The sequence below is a fragment of the Watersipora subatra genome, chromosome 1, assembly GCF_963576615.1.
Source record: "Watersipora subatra chromosome 1, tzWatSuba1.1, whole genome shotgun sequence".
NCBI lineage: Eukaryota > Metazoa > Bryozoa > Gymnolaemata > Cheilostomatida > Watersiporidae > Watersipora > Watersipora subatra.
The window spans coordinates 26322722-26335572 of NC_088708.1; the positions used below are offsets into that span (position 1 = coordinate 26322722).

Here is a 12851-nt window from a genome sequence, read left to right on the forward strand (position 1 = left end):
CAGTTGTGGACAAGCTCCTAACAAGTTTTAAACTGTTTTAAACTAACAAAGCTTGCCCCTTTTAGTCTCAGGTAGTTCCAACTCAAATTTAGTTTGATACTTTCAATCTGCTGCTATAGGCTAGGTGTATAGGGGCTAACAATACTTTCAATTGGCTGCTATAGGCTAGGTGTATAGGGGATAACAATACTTTCAATTGGCTGCTATAGGCTAGGTGTATAGGGGCTAACAGGCATACTACGTTGCATTTTATCTAATCCCCAAGTTATAAGCTTGCTGACAAGCTGCAGCATGTCATTTTGTTTTGAGTTGAGTTTAAGATAAACACAGATACCTTTTGTTTGTATATACATATGTTTATACGATGTAGCTGTCGGCAGCATGATTGTCAGACAACCAGTCGCTTAGCTCAAAGTAATAAACGCATGCTATAATAAACTTTAATCATTGTGATACTAAATTTCTACATTAAAGTAGCAAAAGTGGAAAAACTTGCGTTTGGCAGCATTGACGGAATACACGGTAACATCTATGTCTCATTCGGTAACATCTATGTCTCTTTCGGCAACATCTATGGCTTATTCAGTAACATCTATGTCTCATTCAGTAACATCTGTCTCATTCAGTAACATCTATGTCTCATTCAGTAACATCTATGTCTCATTCAGTAACATCTATGTCTCATTCGGTGAATAATAGTGCTTGCCCAATCAAATGACAAGTAAAACTTGAATATTTTCGCAACATTCCTAGCCATGTTGTTAATGTGTCACAATAGATAAGCATCTTGTTTCCTCTACATAAACATTCAAGGCTCACAAAAGTGCTAAAAATGTATTGCTCAGCTCCGCGTGATTGTTTATCAAAGTATCAGGCTAAAGGTATGGCCACACGTAACGATTATTTTGCTGGTTCTGACCGAAATCATGAAATGAATGAAAAACGGAATTATTTGGCCAAAATTCACAGAATTGTCAGAGCTGTGCATGCACACCGAAATCGTCAACGAAACACTTTTAATAGGCTAAACAAATTATTAGTGAGCATGATTCTAGCAGCTTTTGCAATTGGTATAGCCCAAGAAACGTATTATGACACACAATAAAAGTACTAGTGCAACTGCTTAGATTGCACTATTGTTGGTTTTTATTGTTCGGACATTATGGCTACGAATCGTTTCTTTTTTAATAATAACAATTTTTATTTAACAGCAAAATTTCCGTTGTAGAAAGAGTTGTCATATTTAGTGCAATCAAGTCAATTGCATCGTATTTACTACGGCGAATTGTTTTAGTATTTTTATTGCATGTCGAGATATGTGCCTCAGACTATATAAATTGCGAAAGCTGCTAGAATCGTGCTCGCTAATAATGACGATTGCGGTGTGTTTGCACAGCTTTCACAATTCTGTGAATTTCGGCCGAGTAATTCTGTGTTTTTTGTTGATTTCATGATTTAGGTCAGAACCACAGTTACCTGTGGTCATTCCTTTAGACTTGTACAGTAGCATAGACTTTAATTCTATGCTACTGTAACTATGATTGATAGTCCATCTATGAATCATCAATCATAGTCACTGGTATGCATGAATTGCTCATCCAAGCTGATACATCAGACATATTGATTTTATCACCTCTTGCCATCGACAAGCGTTTCCAAATCTGTAAGCGATGGAATTGTTGTAAAAGAGGAAGCTGTGAAAGAAGATGATTGGCATCGACTGCTGAGTGCTGTAATCAGTGAGCCATTTTCACTGTGTCTGTACTTTTGCTAACATCAAGTTATATATATATATATAAAATTGTTTCCTCACCCCGGATGGGTGGTAAATTCTGCTCTAACTCGGGTCTCTTACCAGAGACCTTGGAGTTTGAGCACTCGCCTCAAGATCTTAGCTGTTCCCAATAGCGCACTTTTCTGCAACTCACCTGAGTTGATTGTTGTTGGCATTTGGGCAAGCCACATTTTATGCGCCGGTGTTATTGCGCCCAGTCCCCAATGACTACTGGGATTACATTGTTCTTACATTACATTATATATATATATATATATCAGTTTTTTTGTCTGTCCAGCAATTATAGTAATAAAGTTTTAGAGCGAAAATTTCACATCGTACTGGATTTGAACTCATGAAGATTGCCACCGCAACTTTGCAAACACAAACTTAACCACAAGACTGAGTCATACTTACTATTGTTAGCTTTTTATCTATGGTATCTTTATCGCTAAATAGGGATACGCTTTGTCATTAATTAATATCAACTTTTGCGTTCGTTTGGCTTTTTTAAAATTTTTAAATGCCATTTCAAAATTCATTGTTTAGTTTTTTAATTTGTAATTTTCAAATGTGATGTTTCAATTTCAAATGTCCTATTACCAGCATCAATTTATGGTTCTTCCTCATAGCGATTACTGAAAACTATTAAATTTCAAACTTTTACACAAGGACTGTTGTATTATCTCGAGTAGGAATTGTATCTACATTCTCTATCCACTCGGTCAAATAAAACATTCGACAAAAACAGTCCGATATCTCATTTTTACATTTGCACCAGTATGAAGAGGTACCAGTATCATCGTATTCAAAGATTGGATAGATAGCTTCGGTTACAACAGTAACCCTTTTATACACGCACTTCTATGGAATCATTGTGATTATTAATTCGACATGTTCATGATTTTTATTTTGTGTTTTCAGCTTGTAATAATTGCATCAGAGTCAAATTATTTTTCATTGTGATCATTGTAGCAAAACAGACTATATAGCCATTACTTACTAAGTTTTTCACTTTTGAACACCTTTACAGTTGTCTTATTTTTCTTGTTATATATTTGAGCTGCACAAAACACTTTTCTCGTGATTAAGTTTAAAAGTTAAAATGGTAAATGCTGTATACCTATGTTAGCTAAAAATAATTTTTCTGACAAAAGGCTTTTCTACTACCAGAACAACTAGTTTCAACTAGTGTATAACATTTTAACAAAATTGATTTGTGATTTATTTTCATCAACAAAATTAGTTGAGCAAAAGAAAAAAGCTGGAGGAGTGATGAAGCCCATAATACGCAATAGCATAGCTAGTCAAATTAAATCCTAACTATTTGAATGATCGTAATCAAATACTACTACTAAGTCAATATCTAGGGTCAGCTCAGGGTTCAACAGCCATGTTCAGTATGTACCTGGTGGCTGCTGACTCTCTAGATAAGGCTGCTTCATTTACTGTATAAAAACATGCAAGGGCTCATTTAAGCACAATTACATTGGATATCCTGGGAGCTTCTACAATATTGAATTACATGTAGTAGAGCAGTGAAGAATGCTTTCTTGTACTATGCGCTCTTGAATGTACTTGAAATAAACGTACGCATTAAAGAAATGTTCGCAACATTCTTGTTGTTAACGAAAAAGAGCAATTTCAACTACAAAACAATTATCTCTACAAACAATTGTTAACTTAAAGGTTGACTTGCAACAAAATTCACATTACAGTTATTTCATATCAAAAGATTCACCATGTCTTACTCTGCTGTGTTGTAAGTGCAAAATATGTGGAAACGTGATTACAAGCTCTTAAAAGCTCAAAAACGAACAGTTAAATCACGAAAATGCCATAGTTTGGAATCTCTTTATTTTGATGACATTCTCAAACGTGGTTATTGTTTTGACACATAACATCACATAAAATTAAAGGCCAACAAAAGGCTCAATATAAAACGTCTTGCAACACTAGTTTATGACAAACACTTCAGGTTCTACCGAAAAGCCCGTATCAAATATAGATGCTCGCTACTTCACAGTTTTGTTTCGGCTTGGTCTAATCATCTAGTCGTAATCTGATCATGTGACCCATACTTCTTGCCAAACAGCGCGAACAATTTCTGCAGCATTTTTCAACTATCACAGGTGACCAACAGGCTGCTCATGCTTATCAGAAGATGATATGTACTCCTTCGAGCTAAGGTTAAAAAATTAAACGAATTTTTACGGTAGGTTTTGAGAGATCAGCGCTCAAAGTGACAGCATCACGATGATGATGAAATAGATGCGTAATGGCAATAGACATGGTTTTATTGAATGCGTGAAGTATATTCGTGAAAATATTCCAACGAACGAGGTTGCATGAAAGTGTAAACAGAAGCCATCATGTTCAACTACATCCCATTTGAGCCGTTTTGGAAAGGGATTCCAATCTACGGCCTTATAGTGATGTCTGCGATTAACTGTTTGTTTTTTGCTTTTAAGAGCTTGTAATCACATTTTCACATATTTTGTACCTATATGTACAACACAGCAGAGTAAGACAGGGTGAATCTTTTGATACCAAATAAGTGTAATGTGAATTTTGTTGCAAGTCAACCTTTAAAAGGTGAGCAAGTTTTAAAAGTCGCTTACAATGTGGGTTTCTCTTCTAATGTTCTCATCCTCTAGCTATTAAACTAATAATGACTAGATGTTTGCCAAGCAAAGAGGTAAATGTTACACAGATGGATATTATACCACGTAGTCTCCCGTCAAAGGCCAGAGTGCCATGAGCGGTTAATATCTATTGTCACCCTGTAACCAGCTGCTAGAGCTTAACACTTGTATCGATTGGCATCTTTTAAGTCTTTATGCTGACAATAACTGGGTAATTTGAATATGTCAGGCAGCTATATGCTGCCCAGACACAAATTCAAACTTGCAGTATTCATGATCAACATCCGAGGTTGGTTTTTTCTAGGAGAACTAGTTTAACAATAAAAAAGGATGATTGGTCAAAAAATATAGTTGAAAACAACACCTGACATCCTCGTAAGTCTTCACAAAGCTACAACTAGGTTAATGAGAGATATTGATTTAGGTTTAAAATGCTGGTTGGCAGCCAGAGACAATCAATCAAGTCTTTTGGGAATAGACAGTGTTTGAGATAGCTGATCGTTTGCTGTGATTATCGTAATTATAGCACACAATATTTGATCGTCAGTGACGAAACTCACTACGTTTTTAATGGGTGGATGATGCAGATTTGGAATTGTGCGCTCGTTGAGTTACCGTGCCATTAGTGTTTCAATGGCCATTCACATGTTGAGGTTTAATTCGGGTGGTTTGTAAAAAAAGATGAGGAATTGTACGCCTGAGGTCTTAACGTTGCACTCCTAATTTGGTCCTATTCGAAATAGTTGCAACTTTTAAATTAAATTTGAACTGCAACATGCGAGTTACATGTAGCCAAAACCTGTAGGAGAGTCGCACCTGTTCAGAATGAATTGATTTAGAGTTGTGTATGCACGAGTTACATGTAGCCAAAACCTGTAGGAGAGTCGCACCTGTTCAGAATGAATTGATTTAGAGTTGTGTATGCATGTTCTTAAAGGAGAGAAGACAATGATAGATTTTACTGTTAGTACTCTAAATGAAATTTTATGACGGAGTGTCACCGAGTTAATGATGGAGTTATGAAGGGTGACTGGATATGGACTAAACTGTTATGGACAGAAATGCCTTTTACTTTTGCTTTATTTGGGAAATGGTGTTGTATCCCTATTAAACATTCCCTAGTCGCTCTAATGATTCATGAAGTCTAACTAAATATAGCTTTATTAAATTGTATCGTTAGCTTAATATATTTTAAACTAGTGCTCATCAAGATTTTATTTGGATAGTTGCTTCCCAATCAGAATTCTATTAATAAGCATCTAAATACTTTAGCTAGCGTTATGTAATGCACATTTACAAAACGTTGTTTAACGAGTCAATTTATTGCTGATGTCTATCATGTGACTGTGTAACAAATCAGATTTTAGATTATCCTCAGGCTATATAGGGTTGCTAAGCAACTAATGAATGCTTTGTGTAGAACTTGTTTGTCTCTGCCAGCTGAGAGTTACTTTTAGGGCCCTGCTATAAAATGTATAGAAGTACATGCAAAAGCAGTAGCTGCGGTAAATCATGTTTAGTGTAGAAGAAAATGAGAAAGCCAGAAAAACATGCAAACAAACACGGTATAGTCAACGCAAAAAAAACAAATTAAAAATATTTGTCTTGCTCAACTTGTTTTTTCAGTGTGTTATAAATACTCTGCTTCATTCTTCAAGATATTTGCAATCAATCTGTCAGCAAGTTACAAAGGTTTTAGACACTTGTTAGTCAAGCATCAGTTCACTGCGTGGGCCAATGGCTTCCTTTCTATGTTTGACAATGGCATGTCAAACTCTATCAGAAAACAAATAATTGAAAATCAAACTTTCAAAAAATTCATCACTGCAGTCATTTCATTTTGTTTTAGTAGCCATTTAACTGAGTACTTTCTCGAACAATGGCAGGTCTTCAGCTACCTTTAATTAAAATAATAATCTAGAATAACAAAATTTTGTCATTTGTAAAAGCATAAAAATTCTACCAAATTATTGCTATTTTTTATCATGAAGTCTGAAATTCTGACCCTTCAATGCAACATTCTTACGTAAAACTAATATTTATTAAGCTGGCAAAGTTAAATGTGTGATTTGCTGTTGCAGCGTGACTGTCCGGGTGGACAGCTGAGCAGACAGAAGTTTTTAGAAGTATACTCAGAGTTCTTTCCTAATGGCAACGCCGAAGGGTTCTGTGAACACGTGTTTCGGACCTTTGATACAGACAGCGGGGGCACGATAGACTTTAAAGAATTCCTTCTTGCCATCAATATCACTTCCTCTGGCAAGGTCAGCGACAAACTGAACTGGGCATTTTCCATGTACGACATAGATGGCAACGGTACTATAGAGAAGAATGAGATGGTGCAGATTATCAAGGTAAGATCATACAGGAAGTTTATGAATATGTATTTCAAGAGAAGACCTTGTCACCGTGACAACAGCCTTAACGCAATCCCAATGGTGTGCTCATGTTTTCAAATTGAAGGTGGAATAATATGGGAAAGCTCTGTCTGGCTTACTTTGAAGAGGTTGCCTTCTACTTACTTGTATTTGATGTACCGTAAAACTATTATTTGAACGCCGTGGCGCTTTATTTTTCAGCCCTTCCCTTTAAATGACACTTTATTAGAGGTGACATTCAAATAAAGGGTGGCGTTGTGTTTTTCAAACATCTCGTCCAAAATATTGAGAAGATAAATAATGTAATATTAAACCTTTACACGGGCAAATTGAATGTCGCCTATATTTTGCACACTCCTTCGGGCGGAGCAACATTAATCCTTTCGGATTACAAAAATTTGCTACCTTTTCTCCAACTTGTGATAGACCTCTAAATAAATTTGCACGTGGAAGCTGATACACATTTCTACCAGTTGATATCTATTGCTTGCGTTTAACATACTATGATCTTATAGCCTGCGTTGCAATTTGTTAAAGCTTTCAAGTTTCTTTTCATTCTAAATTTGAAGGCATATTTTTATTTTATAACTACAACTAACAAAGTTGCATAAAAGCTCATTTCATTCATAGATATGTTGCTTGTTTGCAGCCAAAACTGGCTTTTTATGTGCAATAGAAGAGGAGTTACGAGCGGCAATCCATTGTAAACCGAGTTCAGATTATCGCAATGATGCTATCAAATAATATGCTATAAATCTGTACATTTATAAGTTATATAATAATAATACAAAATAAAAACTCTATTTTTTTGCTCTATTTTTCAACCCTTTTCCCATCATGGTGTTCAAATAGAGGAGGCGATCATACAAAGGTGGCGCGCAAATACAGGTTTCACGGTAATTCAGTTTCTCAGATGTCATGTGACAAATGAACTTTATCATAACACCTGCATTTATATTGGGCTAAATTATATCAAATATATTGCCACGCTGTCCAAAAGTTAGATAGACTACTCAGCTTACCTCTGTACTCGCATTTTTAAAATTGGTAAGGTGGACACAATTTCAAATTTCTACATAAAATGATTGTTTTAATTAGGTAGTTGTTAGAGAAATGCATTATTTAATTTCCTAGCTTTATTTGTAGGCCATTTACAATATGGTAGGCAATGAGATGAAAGGATCACCAGATGAACAACCAGAAGATAGAACCGAAAAGATCTTTTCCCAAATGGATAAAAACAAAGACGGTGTTCTAACAAAGCAGGAATTTATTGAAGGCTGTCTAGCTGATGACTTCTTATGCCAGATGCTGACAGCAAATACTGCCAGCGCCGCACAATGATTTCTAACACCACTTCTTTAACCGCCAACCAGTTCCTGGATGCTAGAGTCATCTAACGCTTTTCATGCGCGCACAAACCGTATCTAGTACACCGTATGCAATAAAAATAAATATATTATAGTATGACAATAGTGTGAAATAATATATTTGTGATAGTATGTTATATTTTAATCCATATTTTATGACTATTGTACATTTTTAATGCGCTACAGGAAGTTATGTTTGTCGACCTGAGTTGATTACTGAGATGAGTTGTGCCAAAGATCGTATTCATGCAGCTGATCTGGTAGACAGCGAAGCGCTTGCATTTCCATTTTATAAATATGAACTTACACTTGTAGCTGTTCGCGTGTCTATGGCCCTAAGGCTAGTCCAGAGAAGTAGTCTAGTAAATTGTCTCTGATTGTTGTATCCTATAAACTTATTATAATTGTAAAACAATATACTATAGTTCATAATTTCATTCAGCGGTTGGTGCATGCAGTTTTTCACTCTCACTGGTCTAGAGGCAAGTGTGCCCTCTAAACCAGTGAAGCATAGTTCATAGATTTCTTTCCGCTGCTTCTATGAACTATGAACTAAGCTATACGCATTATTATAACACATGCCAGTAACTCTGGCTATTGGGTTTTGAGTACTCGGGTATTAATATGAAAGTTTTTGGTAAACTTTTCACTTGATTGTGATCAAGTTAGTACTAAAAATCAAAATGTGCATGTACTGTAAATGCACTGCCTCGTGTACAGTACAGTGTTTATAGCTTTAGGCCCAACGAGCCCTCAGATCATTGTATAAGAGTAATAATAACTTGAATTTAAAATAATTTATTTGTAATCATTAAAATGGAATAACAAAATTTTTTTGACATCGGTCTTTCCTTTGCTTTATTTAAAAATGTGTTTTTTTTTAAATATTTCTTGCTAGTCTTGTAACCAAAAAGAGAAAATCTAGGTAAGGAATACAGTGTCTCAAGTCTCACTCAGGTCTCACTCAAGTCTCTCAAGTACAAGTGAAACCTAGCATAGATCTTGTTTCTCATTTTTTATCACAATGCTTTTGAGTAAAAGAATATACATTCAAATTAGTGCACTTCATCACACTAGCAATATATAGGGGGCTGCAGAAGGTATTAATATAAAAAGATAATATTATCAAAAGAACTACACTTAGTTGATGATGGTTTTTAAATAGAGGTTGTTAATTTTTGTTTGTTTTTTCTCAGTTCAGCTGTAGATTTTTGATGTATCTCCTGCTCATGAGTATGCTAGACATGAATCAATAAAAGAGACTTTATATTTATCTCCTTGGCTGAGACAGCTGAGCTGCAGAAGTATAACCAAACCAATCAGTCAGCTCTGCTGTTGGCCAGCGTTAGAGCAGCAGTCCACTTGTTCTAGTGAGAGTCAATTCTCTGATGGTGGTGGTTCAAGGTCAGTTTCTCAAAGAAAAGGTGCCTGAATGTGAACATTTATCGATTTCCAAAAAATCACACTGACACTGATGTGCACAGCACAACCAAATATTATTAAACCTTTCCAAAATCAAATAATTCTTTGAGTGTTCGCAGAATGGAATAGCACAGAAAATATATAATAACAATATCTATAAAAAAGAACTGTATTAAAGCTCTAAAAATATGAGTTTTATTTGTGAATAGTTTTTGTAGGAAGGATTTTATGGGTTCCGTAGGAATGCTCAGTAGACACGACTGTAGGATCTCTCATCAAATTTTCACTGAAAACCCCGAAACGGGCCGGCTAAAAAGCCAAGCTAAGTAATACAGCAGTATACACAGCACGATGCATTTCGGTGGTAGAGATGGATTTTATCTCAGTAGATTTTATTATGATTATATTTGTAACTCAGATAAGCTAGCAAAGGTATCTTACTTACACGTAGGCACTGTACATCCATCAGTGGAAACTGTGGGTCTATGTCTGACTAATAAGAAGTTGCATGTCCAGTTCCGTTCCAGTTCCATTCCGGTTCTACTCCGGCTCCATTCCGGTTCCATTCCGGTTCCATTCCGGTTCTCTTCCGGTTCCATTCCGGTTCTAGCTACTCTCAAACGCTGATGCAAATGTTCGTTTGTTAACTTTGATCTCGCTTGAGATTGCCAGGAGTTTTTTGCATAGAAAAGATTGCTTAAAGATATAGGTGTGGCCAAAAAGTATGGATAGCTTCATTGCATGTTTTTTAATTTTAGGATCGATATTATTTGGGAATTGCTGCAGAAAATTCAAAAAACATCAACAGAGAACATCACAGTTTTGTAACTCAACCAGATCAACCTGGTAAGGAGGCTGGGCTTTATTGATGTCAGCAACAAAAATGTTGCGAAAAAGATGATTATCTTTTGCAGCATTTAGCTAATATAAAATTGTATCAGTAAAATCCTTCTTCATGTAATTGTTGACAACCACAAATCACAAAAAAAACGAATCCTTAAAAAACAAGTTATAATGATTGCAAGTTGAAACATGTATTAAAGCAGAAGGTATGATTGCGCATTTGGTAACAGGAGATTTTACGCATTTCACAGGAGATCGAGTTAAATGTGTAGGTAAGCTTTATGCGGAAGGTGGGTCAAGGCATGGTTTTCGAAACCACATAATCCTTCTTTGAGGTAGTAGTGAAGGGAGGAAAACTTAGTTAGCAACAGAGTTATCTGTTCTTGCTGCATCGGGGGTACAACTCCTTCACTCAAAAAGTCAACAATAACCACAAATTCATTGGTCAAAGAGTAAGATTGAGAGCTGTATTGTTGTCTAAAACGTGCCAATGCCTATAGCTATCCAGATGTTTAGATGTATGCCTATCTGTAACCCTAGCAAATAGCCTAGTCATAGGGGTTTCCTTTTGAAGCCCTCCCATTCATTGACAAACTACTAAATCATTGCTGCATCATCATTCAAATAATATTCTGCATTGGCTTAGATCAGGGGTCTGCAACCTTTTTCACTCAAAGAGCCATTTGGACCCATTTTTCACAGGAAGGAATGCCGTGGGAGCCACAAACACCTTTGATATTTTGAATTTAAAAAAACCTCATGTAACCTTTTTGTTTCGCTTTTAATGCTTTTATACCATGTTTACATCATAAAACGAAAAGGTGTGGCATGTAAAATGATTTAACTGCTGAAAAAACAAAATTACACGTTTGCAAAGAACAATGAACTAGCTAATAATAACTCAAAAATATTACATTGTTTTTATGGTTACTTTTAAGAAACATGGGAACTTCATGTTAAATTCAGTCCTTCTTTTACCAAAACGCCGAACTTAAATTCAAACTGCAGCAAATGTGCTACGTTTTTTCTGTATGCTGTCATTTGGTGCGTACGCTGAGTATGCTGTCAACCTGAATAATAAAAGAGAATATATGCAAACAATGACAAAATATGAATATATGTAGAATAGCCAATTAAAATATTAAGCTATTATACTTAGTTAATGTGATTTGTGCATGCTGGTGGACCACATTACACAGGATCCCAAGCTGTCATCTGTGAGGTGCGTGTGGTGCTTGTTTTTAATAAAGTTCATGTTGGAGAAGACTTGCTCACACACATATGTTGCACACATCCACATATAGTTGGCCTACCTTGGGGTAAAAAAATCAAAAAGTCTCATGCCGGCTGGTGTAATTTTAGCAGTTTTGGTGGCGCATAAATAATGACGCATAACAAGCGACAAAGTTTGATTTATTACCATGCTTGCAATTTTTTAAATTATATTACAAAATCTAGTGATAAAACTTCTATAATTTTATGAATTACTTGTTATATGGTAAAAAAGGAAAAAGGAAAGAAAATCCAAAGTCAGAGGGAGCCGCAGTGAGAGGATGAAAGAGCCGCAGGCGGCTCCGGAGCCGCAGGTTGCTGACCCCTGACTTGGATCTTAGTTATAAAATACTAGCTAAATGCCCGGTGTTGCACTGCAAATAAAAAAGTTTTGCACAGAAAATTTACTTTCAATCAACATATACAACATCTACCATTCTAGCTTTGAAATTAAGGTGTTTGTTTATTGGCTGCGGACCGGCTGCAGACCGGCTCAGACCAGCTGTAGCGAGTACTACAGCTATATACTGATTGCAATAGTCTTAGTCTAAGTCAATAGTTCAAGCATTTTTCTTCACACATAGGCACATATTTGTCTTCTATTGTACCTTCACACATTCTGCTAGCTGAATAGTGAGCATGAATATAACTGTCAAATTATAGTTTGACAGTTATATTTCGTAACAAAAGTTGATTCCCACCTTTGTTGACAACTATGTTAAAAATTAGACTTGTCATAACCACATACTGCTATGTACATATTCTATGTTAAAAATGAGAGTTGTCATAACCATGTACTGCTACATACATATTTTATTTTCAAATTTAGAGTTGTCATAACCACATACTGCTACGTGCATATTCTATGTTAAATATTAGACTTGTCATAACCACATACTGCTATGTACATATTCTATGTTAAAAATTGGAGTTGTCATAACCATGTACTGCTACTGACATATTCTATGTTAAATATTGGAGTTGTCATAACCACGTACTGCTAAAGCATTTAAATATAAACTAGCTGTGAAATATGCTGAAACTTTTAGTTTAATAGATTTTAAACACTGATTGCTAGACAAATATTTTAATTATGTTGACAATAAACTTTCAGTCATATATACACCTATTGCTGTTATATATACAC

At 35.5% G+C, this 12851-nt stretch overlaps 1 protein-coding gene across 1 annotated transcript in view; it reads left to right on the plus strand.

Annotated features, from left to right (window-relative positions):
* The window catches only part of LOC137394950 (neuronal calcium sensor 2-like), a 28315-nt gene extending 19711 nt beyond the window's left edge, over positions 1-8604 (plus strand). Inside the window, exons 3-4 of the mRNA XM_068081729.1 lie at positions 6501-6773; positions 7944-8604. Of these exons, the coding sequence (XP_067937830.1) occupies positions 6501-6773; positions 7944-8141 (471 nt within the window). The 3' untranslated portion in view covers positions 8142-8604. The remainder of the gene's footprint in view (positions 1-6500; positions 6774-7943) is intronic.
* The last annotated feature ends 4247 nt before the right edge of the window (positions 8605-12851 follow it).